The following is an 18,297-nucleotide window of genomic DNA, read 5'->3' as shown; positions in this document are numbered from 1 at the left end:
GACTAATGTTATTAGTGGAGTTCCTCAGGGTTCAGTGTTGGGTCCATTGTTGTTTTCTGTATTTATAAATGATAGTGATGATGGTGTATCAGGCTTAATGTCCAAGTTTGCAGATGATACCAAGGTTGGCAGGGTTGTTAAGGACACTACTGATACTATGCTGCTGCAACAGGATCTGGAAAGGTTGAGCAGATGGGCTGAGAGGTGGCAAATGAAGTTTAACATTGACAAATGTAAAAGTACTACATATGGGAAACAGTAACCCCAGATCAACGTATCAACTCTGTGGTACTACGCTGACAGTGGTAGAGAATGAAAAGGACCTGGGGGTAATTGTGCAGGCAGATATGAAGTTCTCTGAGCAGTGCAGACGAGCTGCAAGAGTAGCTCATGGTGTCTTGTCAATGATATACAGGAATTTTTCAAGCACGGACAGGGATGTGATTATTCCCTTGTATAAGGCATTGGTCAGGCCACATCTTGAGTACTGTATACAGGTCTGGAGGCCTCATTTCAGGAAGGATGTAGAGCTGCTGGAACGAGTACAGAGAAGGGCAACAAGATTGGTGAATGGAACAAAGGGTTGCTCTTACGAAGAAAGGCTTAAGTTTTGCAAATTACAGAGCCTGGAGACTAGGCATCGGCGAGGTGATCTGATAGAGGTGTATAAGGCTTTGAATGGCTTGAGCATGCTCAATGCCGATGGGATTCTTCCTCTTGCTCAGAATAATCACCTGAGAGGGCATAAATTCAAATTGAGGAAGGACGGATGTCGGATAGATGTGCGGAAATTTGACTTTAGCCAGCGGGCAGTTGGTTTGTGGAATAGACTCCCATCGCTTGTTGTTGAAGTTGATAGCCAAAAAAATTAAGGCTCAGCTGGACAGGTATTTCAAACGAACGGAGGGGTGAAATGGGAGTAGTGGTTGTTTTCTTTTTTTTTTCTTTTTTTTTTTTTTTTGGCTGATGCTGAATAAGCTTGCTTTCTTGCATCATATGCCTCTGCTAATGCTAATGCTAATAACTTATCCTTTAGGGATAAAACAATGCATTTAATAACTTGTCACGAGATAATTTTTTTACTTTCAATTTTGATTCCTTCAAATTCTTTCCACTTCAACATGCTGTCAATTCTTCATGATAAATTTTTCAAATTAGCAATAGCATTGATAGTTCAAATAATTAATTTATACGCTTTTTACCATTGTCATTCTGTAAAGCTTCTGAAAGGTAAGAGAGCTTCTGCATAATGTTGATCATTATTGCTAAATGGTTCAGAAATTCCAGATTAAAAAGTTGATTTAATAATCCAGAATATTTAACTTCTGATTCAAAATATTTGCACAAAGCAGGATAATTCCTTCAACCCACAATTGCCGTTCGCAAGCTACAAGCTGCTTGCTCATCGTGGCCCAAACACACGACCGATCTTTATAGTTTCTACATCAAGTTCTTTAGCAATCATCTTTAATTCGCACTAGTGTTTTGGAGATTAGTAATACAGTTGTTTTTTTTTTTTTTGTTTTAATGGCCTGTATGCCATTATATTTTAGAACATTTTCTGCACAGTGAAAGGATCAACAAATCTTCAAAATCTGCCAACATTTCATCTTCGTAAAGTTTATATAATATCTTAGTTGATATTCAGTTACTGTGACCATGTAAACATAGACAGGAGAAATTTACTGGAAGGCTCGGATCACTCACTTCTCCGAAAAACATATGCCCGTTTGTCGGAGTAAAGGGGAACCACAACACAGGTTGACCAGAGGCTAAAATCTGTGTCAAGAATCTTCTTAATCCTCTAACTGGCTATGGAAAGCATATTGACCAGCATGACTTCTCGGTGTGTGACTGCATAGGTTTTATGGACACCACTAACATTGTGAAATGGTAATCCCTTTCACCCTTAATTCACACTTTCTAATTACCTAAATTGCCTCAAGGCCAGAGGTGAGAACAATGCATACAAGGTCGTCTCACCTCAACTGTTCGTTACATGGAAATTTTCTTTGTTCAACGGAAACTATTTAAAATAGTTTCCATTGAACTTCGAACCTATGTTTAGAAGTTCGCTAAACAGGGGTCTGACTGTAATTAAATGAAATACGAGCAATTTTAAAATACATAACCGATCGACTGCGCCATTAAAATGCTGGGGATGGGACCCTGCTCACCCCACCTTAGTTTTGGCTCTGGATACTCAATAACTGCATTCAGGATTTCATTTGTAAAATAAATGATCATCTCAACAATGGGCTCGCAAATTTAAAAAAAAAAATTAAATCATGAACAGAAATGGAAAACCTCTCAACTCGTCATGGAAGTGCGCCTATATCAGGGTGGCCAAGTGCACCCCATGCTATCATTTGACTGGTGACGTCACCTTCTGTACTAGCTGTGACAATGCCATCTGCCCCAGAATCCATGTGAGCCCACTATAGCTCACCACTGCCTATATCAGGGTTGCCAACTGTCCCGATATGGCCAGGATTGTCCCAATTTAGAACTTCAAGTCCCGCTTCCCGATAATACCATCATTTGTCCCAATAAGAGAGGAGAAAAAACTGTTAATTTATTGATTTTACGTATTTGTAATTAATTCTTATTCGAATCTAAGGGATGCGTTAAAAATTAATTATAATAACAAAATAAAAATGAGAAAGTCCAAAGGGATTTTGTTCGTCACTGAATAATGAAGAAATGAAAATGTGTGTTGATAAAAAATGGGTGCAATTTTTCTCAAAATTTCTGGGAGCAAATAATTTGTCTCAAACTGTAAGCTCCATATTAAGCATTCCACATTCAAATGCCTCATCAGAAAGGGTTTTCAGCTTAATGAAAAATGCTTAGCGGAAAGGGAGAAACCATCTTTTATTAGAAAATTTAGAAACTGAACTTATGGTGAAAGAAAATTATAAATGTCCTCCTCAGAATTTAAAAACTTTTTAAAATCTTTGGAAGGAGAAGGAATTTTAAAACTAGCAAAACCTAAAGTAAAATACATAAAGTAAAAGTAGGCCTCCTTGCTATTTTTAAAATAACCATTATAAAAAATATTATAGTTTATACGGGACAAATACATATTAATAACAATTATATAACAAATAAATATGATTGACTGATTGATAAAAAAAAATGTATTTTAATTGTAATTTTATCTTTTACTTTTTGAAAAAAAAAATGCTATATTACACATTTCGTTTCAAGTTGTCCCGCTTACCAATTTTCAAAATATGGCCACCCTGATCTATATCCTTATCAAGCAACTCATCTGCTGATGAAGCTTTCATCCTACTACCTGAATCAGGCAAAATTTTATTTACTATTTTCCATATTCGTATCACTGCTGTTGTTGTTATTTGGTTTTTAGGAGCATTAGCAACTAAGACCATATTGCTCTGGGAATATGCGGTAGTCATTCCCTGACCTTTCCGCATCCTCCGTATTTGGTGGCTCACGGGCTCGAACCCAGGTCTAATCAAGAAGCATGTGCTACACACTGCTGCTCCTACCCACCTGGCTATGGAGGTGCCCCCATATCACTGCAAAACGAGTACCAAATGCTACAGCATGTTGCAATGTTGGGCTTTGTCCACTAGCCATAGCCCCAAGCACTGAATAGCTTACAATCTGATCAGAGCATTAAGCCGAAAAGTAAACCTGTAGCTATCAGCTACCTAGTTGGTATCACTCAGCTCCCCTGCTGATTCTGCTTGCCACTCTATTCCATTGCACGTAAAGTTCACAACCCCTAGCCTGAAGCCAACTCACAGCAAGACATCCACATAGACTACACAAACCCCTGTCTATTGAATATCTCCACTTCATTCCTCTCAATCATGAGCAGAAATGGAAAACCTCTCAATTCATCATGGAAGTGCACCTATATCAGGGTGGCCAAGTGTGACCCATGCTATCATTTGACTTGTGATGTCATCTTCTGTACTAGCTGTGACAACGCCATCTGCCCCAGATGTTCAGGACTATACCCATCCAACAGGAAGAAACTCTCCATGGCATCCAGGCTGAAATTCAAGGAATCGTGCTGCAGGAGGATACATTCATCAGGGCACAAAGACAACCCAAAATCCTCCAACAACAAGATGCAGAACTCACTATGCACAGCCCAAAATGCTAATCAGTTAACTCCCAGAAAACCAATACTCAACAAAAAAGTAATACTCAACACTATGCCAGACTGTAAGAAAATATGAACAATGATACCTACGAGACTAACAGCTCCTCTACAGATAATGCCACATACCGATGCCTCCTACAGGCCATCTGAACCTGTCCGCATTGGATGCGAGTATCGACGCATCTTCAGCAAACCCTCAGACAGCTTATATCATGCAGTGATCTAAAATCAGTCTATGTGCACCTGTGCAGAGGTCCAAAGGATGTCAAATCAAACCAGCTATTACCATTCAACACCTAAAGTCATCCCTAAAGAAAATTATTAACAGCCAAATCAACAAAATGGTGGAAGATCTCACCAAATCGATGCCAGCCTGCAAGCTAACTCTCACACACTTGAAAGCATGGAAAGCACTATGTGCAAGTCTGCTCACCAAACAGCTGCACAGCCTTAACAAACACGTATGGGACTAGATTTTCAGAGTCCCCCCCCCCGCCAGGATAAGTCATACGTGGAAATCCTGGCTACCAAGGTGAACGGCAGTGGCAAAAACACCATAAATCACGGCGTAACATGCACTGCAATAAAATCACACAGCCTCCCTACTTCAACCACTGATAGTCATCACCCAAATGCATTGCCAACCTCCCATCGCAATCTGGAAAATACTGACAACCTCATCAGGCCACATCAACGCAAGAGCGCTCAACTGACACAGTTCGACCTCAGATGGATGATAAGCACAACAGCAGCCCTGCCAAATCTGAAGCAGCTTCACTAAGCAGCAATACCATACAAGAAACACACACTCAGAGAACAGCTGTAAAGTATGGCACAGCAATAAACTCCAAGCTGTGAGCTTTCAGGACCAAAGACACCACCAGAAAGAGTACAACCAACCTTTACGTATCTTGACTGGCACCATACACAATCCCTGAAATAGTCAAACAAGCTTTATACGAAGAGGTGAATCTATGGCCAACTGTACACAAACCACAAATCAACAATATGGTGCATTTAAAACTGATTGTAGCCCACATCAAGTAGACCTGATAGGAAGCATTGCCATTTTGCCTGTCGGAACAAGAATCAGGCCATTTATTCACTACCAATCAACCTAGAAACCTAAAGTGACTACTCAGACACAACAAAACAAAAGTACTCCCACTGCAGTCACAGCTGACTTGGCGACTATACTTGAGTGCCAGAAAGGATGCTACCACCAGAACCTTTCCACACTAACATACTGAGGCAAACTCCATCCAAGGCTACTAATACCCCCTCCAACATAAGGGAACTCAAAGTCACCTCATCCCTGTCCTGATCTCTCATCGTCGAAAGACCCACCCGTGTGCAGCAGGAAAGCAAGGCTCCCTCCCCATGAGGATAAACATAACTACTACTCCTACCATCTGGATAAGGTTCGAATATCAGGTCCTTAAGAAACAAACATACTGGAAGAGATTCTACTATCAAACTCCTTAGACATCTTGTGACTCACTGAAACATGGCTAGAGCCTAACCAGACAGATATAAGCTGCTCCATTTCACAGGCTTTCATGTACTGGCTGCCTCTACAAAAACCGCAGAGAGGGTGGAGTTGCTATAATATTGAATACAGCAAAGTTCTCAATCATACACTATCTCAAGCACCTCTCAAGGCGTCGAAGTCTTAATGGTAACTCTGAAACATCAAGATACCATAATAGATGTTGCATCCCTGTACCTTCCTCCAATGGCAACTGCAATGGCTATCGACGAAGCCACTAACTGGTTTCACCAGTTAGTGGCTTCGTTGATAGCAATCATATGTAAATATGATTGCTATCGATGAGCAAATTTTTTGGTAGGAGAGCAAATCATATTTACATATGATTTGCTCTCCTACCAAAAAAGCTTTAATAACCCCAAAACCAAATCTGTGCAAAAGGTCACCGCCGCACAATTTATAAATCCACTGTAATGCATTGAAACTGCATCTACTGTCCCATGGAACATCTTAGATGGATGCAAACTGAGCCTCACAATACACCTAATGACGAAATGGATGAATACTATCACCTTTCGCACTGCCACCAAGACCGTTACCATCATCCAAGATTGCATTGCATTTTCCACAGCTAGGACCGAATTCAACAGATACAAATCAGCGGAAATTAAGGAGTACCTCAAAAGAACCCTGAAAAAGGGGAGGCCATTATACAAAACAAAGGCTAGCTCTCCCAGTAACATCGACCAAATTGAGTGGCTCGACTACATTGCCAGATTTTCCAAGCAGCCTCCAGCTCTACCTAACCTTACAGATTTCAGTCACTCTCATCCTACCAATGGTCTCGCTACAATCCGAATCTCCAAGCAACAACTGATACAAGCTATTAATGCTCTTCCTCTCACAGCAACTGACAGTGATAGTGGCATCCTGCAGTTCATCATTCTTCATCATCAATCCTATACAACAGATGCCTTGAATATCATTACTTGTTAACAGGAGAGACTACTTCTACAGGGATGGGCTACACTTAAATGAAAAGGATGCAAGAATGTTTGCTGATGCTATCGAGGCAGTGTTAGGTGGATCGGAAAACTGCTAGATTGGGGGGATACAAGGACTAATAGATTAAGAGTAGCCACTGGCAGAGGTGAAAATGATTCTTGCACTGCTTCTATTGGAATAAGCATCAGCCTGGAAAATAAGATGTAGGATACTTCAGAGACTGCTGGGAGTCATTCGGGTACAAGTAAACACATGGGTTGTGTTAGGGTAGCTAAGAAAAAGAACAGGTGGATGTATACTTGCGTGTACACCAATGCTAGGAGTTTGGTAAATAAATTTGATGAATTTTAGCTATTTCTCAAAGCATCAAAGGCGGATATTGTTGGGATATCGGAGACGTGGTGTCACACAGATATAAGTAATACAGAACTGGAATTTGGGGACTACAGAAAGGATAGACAGGATAGGAAGGGAGGAGGGGTTATGCTATTAGTTAAGAAACACATAAAATCTAAAGAAGTGAAGCCAGTCGACATTGCTGGACAGTGCAGTGTCGAGTCAGTTTGGTGTGACATAAGCATTGGGAGATCAAAATTGAGAGTAGGAGTGTGCTATAGGCCTAATGACTCTGATGAGTATAATAAGAAACTGTACAGGGAAATAGAGTGGGCCAGTAAATTAGAGAGTCTTATAATGGGAGATTTTAATTTCCCAGATATTGACTGGAATTTGTGGGTTGGTCACTCACACACTAGCAAGGGTTTTGTGGATTTATTGGATGATTGTTTTCTAAATCAGCATGTTCGGGAGGCAACTAGAGGGAGTAATACTCTTGATTTGATTATCAGTAGTGATTCTTCATGCATTAAGAATCTGCAGATACAGGAACCACTAGGTGGCAGTGATCACAGTGTGCTGAAGTGGGATTTACTTAAGGAGGTAACTAACATCAGGGGTAAAGGGAAGGGTTATTGCTTTTGTAAAGGCAACTACAATGACCTGAGACAGTATTTAAATTCTATACAGTGGGACCAACTGATGATGTTACCAACAGCAAACTCAAAATGGGAAGCGTTCAAAGAACTTATCTTGGAAGCTACTAGGCTTTACATACCAACTAAGAAATATTGTTCAAGGTTTAGGCCAAAATGCATGTCAGATGAACTAATGAGGCATATGGCAGAGAAGAAAAATGCATGGGATACATACAAATTAACACGTGATATGGAAGCCTATGTTAGATAAAAGTTGATCTGTAACCAAGTTACAAAGGAGGTTATGCAGGTGAAGGCAGATTATGAGAAATCTTTGGCAAGGGATGCAAAGAAAAACAGCAAGGAGTTCTTGACTTATTTAAACTCTAGAAGAAAGGGGATGAATCAGATTGGTCCACTTGATATCGATGGTTGAACTGTTGATGATCCTGCTCAGGTAGCTAACAAACTAAATCAATATTTTGCATCTACATTCACACATCAGGATTTATTCAGGAAGGGGAATGCCATAGATGAAGTAAACACTGGCAGTGAGCTAGATGATCTTGTAATAATTGAGAGTAAAGTGGAGGAGAAATTGTTGAAGATAAATACAAGAAAGGCACCTGGGATGGATGGGATCTATCCAGTTATATTAAAGGAGGCAGCAAAGGAAGTAAGCAATCTGTTAGCTATAATTATGAGAGCTTCCTTGGATTCAGGGGAGGTACCCACAGACTGGAGATGTGCAAATGTAACTCCAATTCACAAAGGAGGATCAAAGGCTGACACATGTAATTATAGACCTGTGAGTTTAACTTCTGTTCCAGGAAAATTAATGGAAGCAATGGTTAAAGAAGCACTGCAGGATCATCTTGACAAGAATTCAGTTATAGCTCAGACACAGCATAGTTTTGTTAAGGGAAGGTCTTTGCCTGACCAATTTGATTGGATACTATGATGTAGTCACAAAAGAATTGGATGCAGGGATTAACTTTGATATTACATATTTGGATCTTAGAAAGGCTTTTGATACTGTTGCACATGGAAGACTGCTACACAAATTGGAGCAGTGTGGCATTGGTGGCAAATTGTTGCTATGGATAAAGGGATGGTTGAGTGGCAGAAGACAGAGAGTGGTAATTAATGGACACTGCTCATCGTGGACTAATGTTATTAGTGGAGTCCCTCAGGGTTCAGTGTTGGGTCCATTGTTGTTTTCTGTATTTATAAATAATACTGATGATGGTATATCAAGCTTAATGTCCAAGTTTGCAGACGATAGAAAGGTTGGCAGGGTTGTTAAGGATGCTACTGATGCTATGCTGCTGCAACAGGATCTGGAAAGATTGAGCAGATGGGCTGAGAGGTGGCAAATGAAGTTTAACATTGACAAATGTAAAGTACTACATATGGGAAACAGCAACCCCAGAGCAATGTATCAACTCTGTGGTACTACTCTGACAGTGGTAGAGAATGAAAAGGACCCTGGGGGTAACTGAACAGGCAGATATGAAGTTCTCTGAGCAGTGCAGACGGGCTGCAAGAGTAGCTCATGGTGTCTTATCAATGATATATAGGAATTTTTCTAGCAGGGATAGGAAGGTGATTATTCCTTTGTATAAGGCAATGGTCAGGCCGCACCTTGAGTATTGTATACAGGTCTGGAGGCCTCATTTCAAAAAGGATGTAGAGCTGCTGGAATGAGTACAGAGAAGGGCAACAAGCTTAGTGAACGGAATGAAGGGTTGCTCTTACGAAGAAAAGCTTAAGTTTTGCAAATTACAGTGTCAAGAGACTAGGCACCGGCGAGGTGATCTGATAGAGGTGTACAAAGCCTTGAATGGTTTGAGCATGCTCAGTTCTGATGGGATACTGCCTCTTGCTCAGAAAAATCACCTGAGAGGGCATAAATTCAAATTGAGGAAAGACAGATGTAGGATAGATGTGCAGAAATTTGCCTTTAGCCAGCGGGTAGTTGGTCGAACAGACTTCCATCCCTTTGTGGAAGTTTCTAGCCTAAATAAATTTAAGGCACAGCTGGACAGGTATTTCGAAAGAACGGAGGGGTGAAGTGGAAGGGTTTTTTTTTTTTTTTTTTTTTTGGCTGATGCTGCATAAGCTTGCTTTCTTGCATCATATGCCTCTACTAATGCTAATGCTTTCCACCACAGTGGAATAGATGCTCTGTCTGGCTCTTTCCTAAGCACCAACAATCAACTCTCCCAAGCCAACACAGGCCCATCGCTTGCACCTCTGCATTTCTAAAAATTCTGGGGAAAGCACTACTGCCATTCATCACCTACCAAATTCTCTGTAACCATACTCAGCAAATACACTATGGGATCTCAAGAAGATCAACTATAACTAATCTTGCAACAACCACACTGCACATCTTAGAAGCCTTAGAACAAAGACAGAAGCTGTCAGTTATATAGGGTGTTTCAGTTAAACGTTTCAGAACTTCTAAGAGGGGTAGGGTACATCCTGACAACTCGAAATCATATAGCAATGTGGGGTCGGAAATGCTTTCCTGAAGCGGTGTTGTACACAGAAGCACCATAAAGAAAAGAGACCGTAAGTGAGAAATCGTTTTAATAATACATGAAAAGAAGCAAAAGGTACATGGAGTAAAGTAAGTGTTCGAAGTTTCTTCCACGGGCTACAATTCACGCCTCACATCTCCGACACATGGACATCCGAACATTCTGGAATACTCCAGGCGAATTTCGAATTTCTTCGGCAGCTACTGCGATTCTTGCAACCAGCTCCTCAGCATTGTCAACAGGGGTGTCATAAACTAGCGATTTCATATGACCCCAGAAATAAAAATCAAGACATGATAGGTCGGGTGACCGAGCAGGCCAACGCACGGGACCACCACGTCCGATCCACTGTTGACCAAATGTGACATCCAGGTAGTTACGAACATCTCCGCTATAATGGGCAGGGGCTCCATCGTGTTGGAACCACATTGTCTGTTGCGTCGATGCAGAAATCTGTTCATCTCTCAAAAGTTGTGGCAATACTTGCTGCAGAAAGATCAAGTAGATAGGTCCGGTTAGACGACACGGTAACAGGTAAGGTCTGATGAGGTGATCTCCAATAATACCGGCCCATACATTGACCGAAAATCGAATCTGTGCTGCACGACGTCATATTGCATGCGGGTTCTCGACCGCCCAGATATGGTCGTTATGCGTGTTGAAAATTCCTTCCCTTGTGAAGGATGCCTCATCGGAAAACAACACTTCAGCAGGAAAAAGGGGATTTGTAGCACATTTTCCAAGGTACCACTGTGCGAAAGCAATACGAGGTGCATAATCCTCCGGTTGCTGTGTCTGGACATGCTGCACGTGAAATGGACGCATGTCTTGTTCTTGGAGAATCCTCCAAACGCTGCAATGGGAAACCCCGACTGCGTTTGCTAGACTTCGTGTACTCGTTCTTGGATTCCCCTGTACATGCTGCAGCACATTCTGTTCGACGGCTGGAGTCCGTGCTGTTCTTACCCTGTCCCTGTCAGCTCTTTCAAATGAACCTCTCTCAGCTAACCTCTGGCGCAGTCTTGCAAAGAAATTATGACTGGGAATACGCTTCGTCGGATATCGTTCTGCGTACAAACGCTGTGCGGCTGGCCCACTACAATTTGCAGCCCCGTACGCCAAATGCATATCGGCTAACTCTGCGTTCGTGTAATCATCCATCCTACTAACTTGGCGTTCTTGTTCAAGAAATTCGAAATTCGCCTGGAGTATTCCAGAATGTTCGGATGTCCATGCGTCGGAGATGTGAGGCGTGCATTGTAGCCCGTGGAAGAAACTTCGAACACTTACTTTACTCCATGTACCTTTTGCTTATTTTCATGTATTATTAAAACGATTTCTCACTTACGGTCTCTTTTCTTTATGGTGCTTCTGTGTACAACACCACTTCAGGAAAGCATTTCCGACCCCACATTGCTATATGATTTCGAGTTGTCAGGATGTACCCTACCCCTCTTAGAAGTTCTGAAACGTTTAACTGAAACACCCTGTATATCTTGAGATCCATTCTGCATTTGATGCCATCTATATACCCAAACTCCTACATCTCTTAGAAAGCTGTTTCAATTTCCATGGTGATGTTCTCTGGTTCCTAGAATCACTCCTATCCAGAGGACCCTTGTGCTAAAGATCGGAACGATGACCTTCATGTGTCATATAATTGCTGGCGTGCCTCAAGGGCAAGTCCTATATAGGAGAAAGAAGGTTCTCTTCATGGTAATCATGGTACCATTTGTGCAATTGGATCACATATGCTGATGATGTTAAGTTGCATCTGACTCCATCTGACTCGGCAGCCAAAGCCATGCAGCAAATCGACGGGAAATAACAGGACATGGCTAACAACCTCAATGCATTAAACCTCCAAATCAACTCTCTGAAATCAGGATATCATCTTTTCACCAAAGTGCAGCCCAACAATGCTGGAGCCTGCACTCAATGGCTCCTTAGTTCCAAGTGTTAAAACGCACAAAGATCTGGGGTGATTTTCAACTCCACACTATCCTTCACTGAGCATGTTAACCTCCTACATTCGAGGCTATGCTGGGTTGCCAAGCAACAGCTGCTCCACACCAATGACCCACACCTGGTAAAAAGGTATATCATATCAAATCTCTACCCGACAGTACTATATGCCTCAGAGATATGTACCTCAGCTGCCGAATCCAACCTTAAAAGGATATTCACTGCCAAATTCTGGCTGTTAAAATGGGCCAATGCCACACTCCACCTTCCTACAGCTCTCAGAGCAACAGTTAGCAGATGCCCTTCAACTGCACAGGATTCGATCCTACATAGGAGAAAGGTTGCTATTCACAATCAAGATGGCCACCAGAAAAATTACAGAGCCGAATTTCTGGGATCACTGCTCTTGGTGCATTCCTCCCCCTTATCTCCGGTCTTCAGCACAGCTGACAGCAGACCATAACAGGCTAGTGCTTACTGACAGATTCCTGTCAGTAAGAGAAACTGCTGTCCAGAGAAAATGCTGCCCTCACTGCAAGCGATCAATGGTGACTTACAAGAAGTGGTCAACAAAAAATATAGAAAGGGAATCTTTGCTAAACTGAAAATTTAGAACTGTGCTTTTGCCTACAATAGTCTCGATATATGTTATGTAATGTGTATGTATTTCTCATGTGTATCTCTGTTGTCTGTATTATGTAAATATGTATTGTAAACCTCTGGCACCAAATGTCGTGATGGGAATAATTGTATGTGGGTCATACTACAATTAAAGATTCCATTCTATATATATAATAGAGAAAATTTCCTTTTTAGATTTTACGCATATAAATGGCATGACCACTAACCTTGTCCATATACTTTGAAGGATTGTTGAGGATTTAAAAAAAAAAAAATCAAAAGTTTTGTAGTGTGCTTAGGATTGTCTGGTATTCTGGTTTTTAAACAAACAAGCTGAGTGAGGTCATTAGTAATTGCAAAGGCCTCAACACCTCACCCAACTTGGTCCACACACCTAGAAAACTGACTTCAATTGGAGTTGCGAATATTAAAAATCACCAAGGCAATTATTCAGCTTGGAGAAAATCAAGTTTTTTTAAAAAAAAGGACTTAAAACAGTTCAGAGTTATTATTGAGTTAGAATGATGAAGGAAGTAAATGAATTTGACAGAATGAGAGATTTTAAGCCAGAAAAGATAAAAAAGAGATTCTAAATTAGGAAGTCTATGACAAAGAATAGCAGAGTGGATATAAGCACAAGTAACACTTTTGAAATGAAAAGAATCATAAAGTGAATAATTAGGAAAACCAAGAAGAGTATTGGTTAAAGAAACCAGTAATTGGAATTCTGTTAGAAAAAGTAAGTGGGAATTATAGGTGAAAATGGATATCACCGAGATTGAAAATAAGATTACGCATATTTGTGACATTAATGAGGAAATTTTTGAGAGGTTTAAAACATTTTGCAGATAAGTGTGTTCCATTAGTATGACTATTCGTGATGCATTCAGTAGAAGTAAAAGTCAATGGGGACATGTATGAATTACTGAAATATTTGAATATAGTGCACACATAGCAAGAATATATCCAGCCTCTTAACATAACTTGGTCTCAATAATGCTCCCTGTATACACTTGGACTCCCTCAGTCACTATCTGGTAGAATAGAGACAGTGAGATTATACAGTAGCTGATCCATATATCTCCCAAAGAGTTACTAACAGCTTTGGTCCACCGGAACTATCCAGTAGCCAGTGAAAACTGTTTTAGAGCTGTCCCTTGAAATTTCAGGAATAATCAATCTCACCATGATGCCTATTATAACTTCAAAAGACATAAATCATACTGCATGATGGAAGAGATGGGGTTGCCAGAGCTTTGTTTTGTTAGCTAAACATGGGTTTCACTACTTCAAGTCTCCAATAAGTGGAATGGTGGTACTGCACTGGATGATGAAAGTCATCAAACACCCAGTTTTTCCTACACGTTTACTATCAGTCCCACCATCATGAAGGTGCAAGCAGATGATTTGGTTGTCACAGAATGACCAGACTTCACCAAAATTTAGCCCACTTGACTCATAAATGGCACCCGAATATCAGTTCCATCAAATTATTTACACTGCAAGGTAGCAAGCAAGCCCTAGATGTGCTTGCTACATAGATATGGCAGGTGCTACCTAATGCCTGCCATACTTAGAAGAATATCCATGAAAAGATCTCAGAGACTAACTATGGGATTTACTTAAAGATTTGACTGCTGTGAAGTGTAAAGAGAAGGGATTTTACTTTCATAACAGCAACTGCAATGTTGTTATTTGGTTTTTTGGTTTTTTAGGAGCATTAGCAACTAAGGCCATATTGCTCCGGGATATGCGGTGGTCATTCCCTGAATGACCTCTCCGCATCCTTCGTATTTGGTGGTGACGGGCTCGAACCCCGGTCTAATCAAGAAGCGTGTGCTACGCACTGCTGCTCCTTCCCACCTGGCTACAGAGGCGCCACAACTGCAATGGTCGCAAACAATTTTTAAATGTTGTTCAGTGGGACCAGCTGAACAGCATTTAAAATAAAAATTAAAAATCCACCCCCCCCCCACCAAATAATTGCATCACTGCACTCCAGTAAATTAAGTCTTGAAGCCTGGGCACTAGATAATTTTTTACTATCTTTCAAGCTTGGGTCAGAAATGCAAATTATATCCATGCTATCTGCAACTATGGGAAAGAGACAGTGAGAGATTGAAATTCTTTCTGAACTCACAGGATAAATATCTTTCACCTTGTAACCAGAAATGGTTGTTCCAGAAAATAATACACAAAATGCTATTCTGAAAACAAAATTAACACTACAGGAAATAGCTCAGGAAATGTCTTTAGCTGCAAGTTTTCAATAACACTATAGCTGTGAAATCTGTGATAGCAAGAGCTCTCACTTGAGTGAGTATTCTGCTAGAATAACATATCTTACACACCATAAGATTCCCAAAATGTCTGCTTTTGGTCTGCCAATAGCAGCAAGTGATGTTGCCTTCATTCAGTGGTGAAACTAGGAACCCCCCCCCACTAGATTGCCAAATGGGCCCCATGTTCTTTAATAACCATAACAAATCAGCCATCATGCCCCTTCCCCTGTATGATGGTGGACTTGGCGATTTGGTAGTTTTGCCACTGCCTTCATTTCTACCTCAAACAGAAACACCTTCAATCTTGCCAGGCTCAGAATACCTCCAAAAGTATCCCATACACAAAAAAGAATTTTCTGAATCTTCAGAAAGTTTATGACTCTAGTATATAATGTCACCAGAACAGACTGATCAAATCTGTAATCTATGTAGTATTCTGTCAATATAATAAAAAATTTTACAAAGAACAGACATAGGCTCAAATCCCAACTAAGAAACACATTCCTGCTAAGCCACAGCAAGTGATGTGGTCTTTGTTTCTATCTCATACTGCAACACCTTCAATTGTCAAATCCTATCTAGTTATATTAGGAATGATTACTCCTAATAGCCAGCCCTATTTCATGGTGATAGGTACTCCAGACCCCTACTCTATGCACAACCTTCTCAGCACTACAGTCCAATGCACCATACTCACAGCAGGCTCAATTCCATTAGCATGCACTGCTGTAAGACAACTCTGCTGAAACCAGCTAACCCCCATCCAATACAAAGTCATCAGCTCTTCGTTTTATCTGTGGCCCTCAAAACTGCCCCCCACCCACATGTCTGGGCTTATCCAGCTGAGGATTATCATCTTTCTTAGTTCTATATATATAAACATATAGTAGCTAAACATTATTTAAAATTCCATTTACTAAACCCACAAATGAAAGTAACCTTATGAATGTGGTAATTTAAGCATATATATTTATCCATTTAGTCCAGTTAAATTCTTTCAGTTATATGTACAATTTTTGTTCATTAAGTCCTGTTTCATCCCACAAGATGTGTCTTTTTACTAACTATTTAGCCGACCGGGCTAGCCGAGTGGGTAAAGTACCTGCCCGGCAACCCAAAGGTCGCAGGTTCGATTCCCGCCTCGGGCTTGGATCAAAGTACTGCAAAAACCTTGGGAGGTGCAATATGGCCACAGAAGCCGATGCACCAACAACTACCAAATCAAAAAAAAAAAAAAACTAACTATTTAGTGAGAAATACTAAACATATGCAATATTAATAATAGCAGCACAAGCTTGCCTTAATGGGAAGAGTAAAAATGCATATACCATTGATCCTGTCCCTGCAATAATGACAATCTTTTGTGCAACTAAGAATTAAAAATTCAAAAAAAAAAAAAAAAAATCTATTTAAATAATAACATTTTCAATATATTCATTCTTCTTAATATAATAAAAAAAAAAGGATAATAATTTTCCAACGCCTTTTTCGGGTAACCTACTTCCATAACACTAGGTAGAAGTTTTATTCCAGCGATCAATTACTTTGTCTGGTTGAAGGCTACTTCCTGCACAACTATCTTGCAACACCACACTGACAGGTATTCAAGCACCCTTTTTAAATTTAAATTTATGCTCCCTTCTGTGTGCAGTCTGAGAAAGAATAAAGATGCCACCTTTCGTATGAATTCTTTCTTTATTACATTAACAAATTAAAGCAATCCAGATATCAGAGAACATAAATAAAACAAACTGCATTTTGTGATCTCCTCATATACTGAACAATTCACTTAATTAAAATCTCACAGAAATCAAAGATATGAGAGGGAGGAAAAAAAAAAAAAAAAAAGAGGCTTTCACAAGATTCTTACCTTCTGTTTTAATTCTTAATGATGTCCTTACTACTGCAAATAGAGTTGCATTAAAATTAACAGTACCATCACTGTTAAGTGGCATATTCATTGAAACAAGTTTCTGAAAATAAATTTAATTTCTTACATTATTACACTTAAAATAACACTTATTTAATTCAAACTCGGGTAATTTCAATTTTATTCTCATTTGATTGGATTTGTGTTTTGCATTATCAAAGATATTTTATCATGTAACTTAACATAGCAAATTATGGATTGGTGGTAATTAAGTTTAACACTCACCGTGGAAGAATATACATGCAACTTGTACAAAACACTTTCAATGCATAGTCTATCCTTTATTGCCATTAAAACACACACACACACACACACACACACACACACACACACACACACACACACACACACACACACACCAATACCCAAACACACACACCAATACCCAAACACAACAAAGAAAACCATAGAAAGCCAAATCAGCCAAAGACTGCACAATGAAATCCTAAATTAAACATTCTTAGTAATAACATCTAATCATTTAATACCAACAGGACTTATTAATGAACCACATAAATTAATGTTGTACATACTACAGACAGAAATAGCACAATTAATCAGTTTCGATGTGTGAGAGATGTAGAATAGCATTCAGCCAATGAATAAAGAAATACTAAGCTGATTTTGTGGCCCTTACAAATATAATTGGGTGAAGCATTAGCACCAGTAGGGCATATGATGCAAGAAAGCAAGCTTATATAGCATCAGACAAAAAAAAACCTTCCCATTTCACCCATCCATTCATTCCAAATGTTTATCTAGTTCAGCCTTGAACTTATTTAAGTTGCTGACCTTCACTACAACAGAAGGAAGTTTGTTCCAAATATCAACCACCCACTGGCTAAAGGTGAATTTCCACACATCTATTCTATAATTGTCTTTCCTCAATTTGAATTTATACCCCCTCAGGTGAGTAATCTGAGCAAGGGGAAGAATCCCATTAGCACTGAGCTTGCTCAATTCATTCAAGGCTATATACACCACAATTAGATCACCTCGCAGGTGCCTAGTCTCGAGAAGCTGCAATTGCAGAACTTAAGCCTTTCTTTCTTTTTTTTTTTTTTTTTTTTTTTTTTAAGAGCATTAGCAACTAAGGCCATATTGCTCAGGGGATATGCAGTGGTCATTCCCCGACCTTTCCGCATCCTCCGTATTTGGTGGTCACGGGCTCGAACCCCGGTCTAATCAAAAAGTGTGTGCTACGCACTGCTGCTCCTGCCCACCTGGCTACGGAGGTGCCTTTCGTGGTAACACTAACCCTTTGTTCCACTCACCAACTCATTGCCCTTCTCTGCATTTGTTCCAGCAGTTCTACATCTTTCCTAAAATGAGGCCTCCAGACCT

The 18,297-nt window shown here is 40.1% G+C and overlaps 1 protein-coding gene across 1 annotated transcript in view; it reads right to left on the bottom strand.

Annotated features, from left to right (window-relative positions):
• LOC150090042 (muscle calcium channel subunit alpha-1-like) overlaps positions 1-18,297 on the bottom strand; it is a 1,145,904-nt gene that overhangs the window by 151,029 nt on the left and 976,578 nt on the right. The window contains exon 38 of the mRNA XM_090389719.1: positions 16,894-16,996. Within this exon, the coding sequence (XP_090245845.1) occupies positions 16,894-16,996 (103 nt within the window). The remainder of the gene's footprint in view (positions 1-16,893; positions 16,997-18,297) is intronic.

This window comes from Mastigoproctus giganteus, chromosome 2 (assembly GCF_048544385.1).
Source record: "Mastigoproctus giganteus isolate SK-2022 chromosome 2, ASM4854438v1, whole genome shotgun sequence".
In the NCBI taxonomy this organism is placed as follows: Eukaryota; Metazoa; Arthropoda; class Arachnida; order Uropygi; family Thelyphonidae; genus Mastigoproctus; species Mastigoproctus giganteus.
This window is presented reverse-complemented; position numbering and strand designations above follow the sequence as displayed.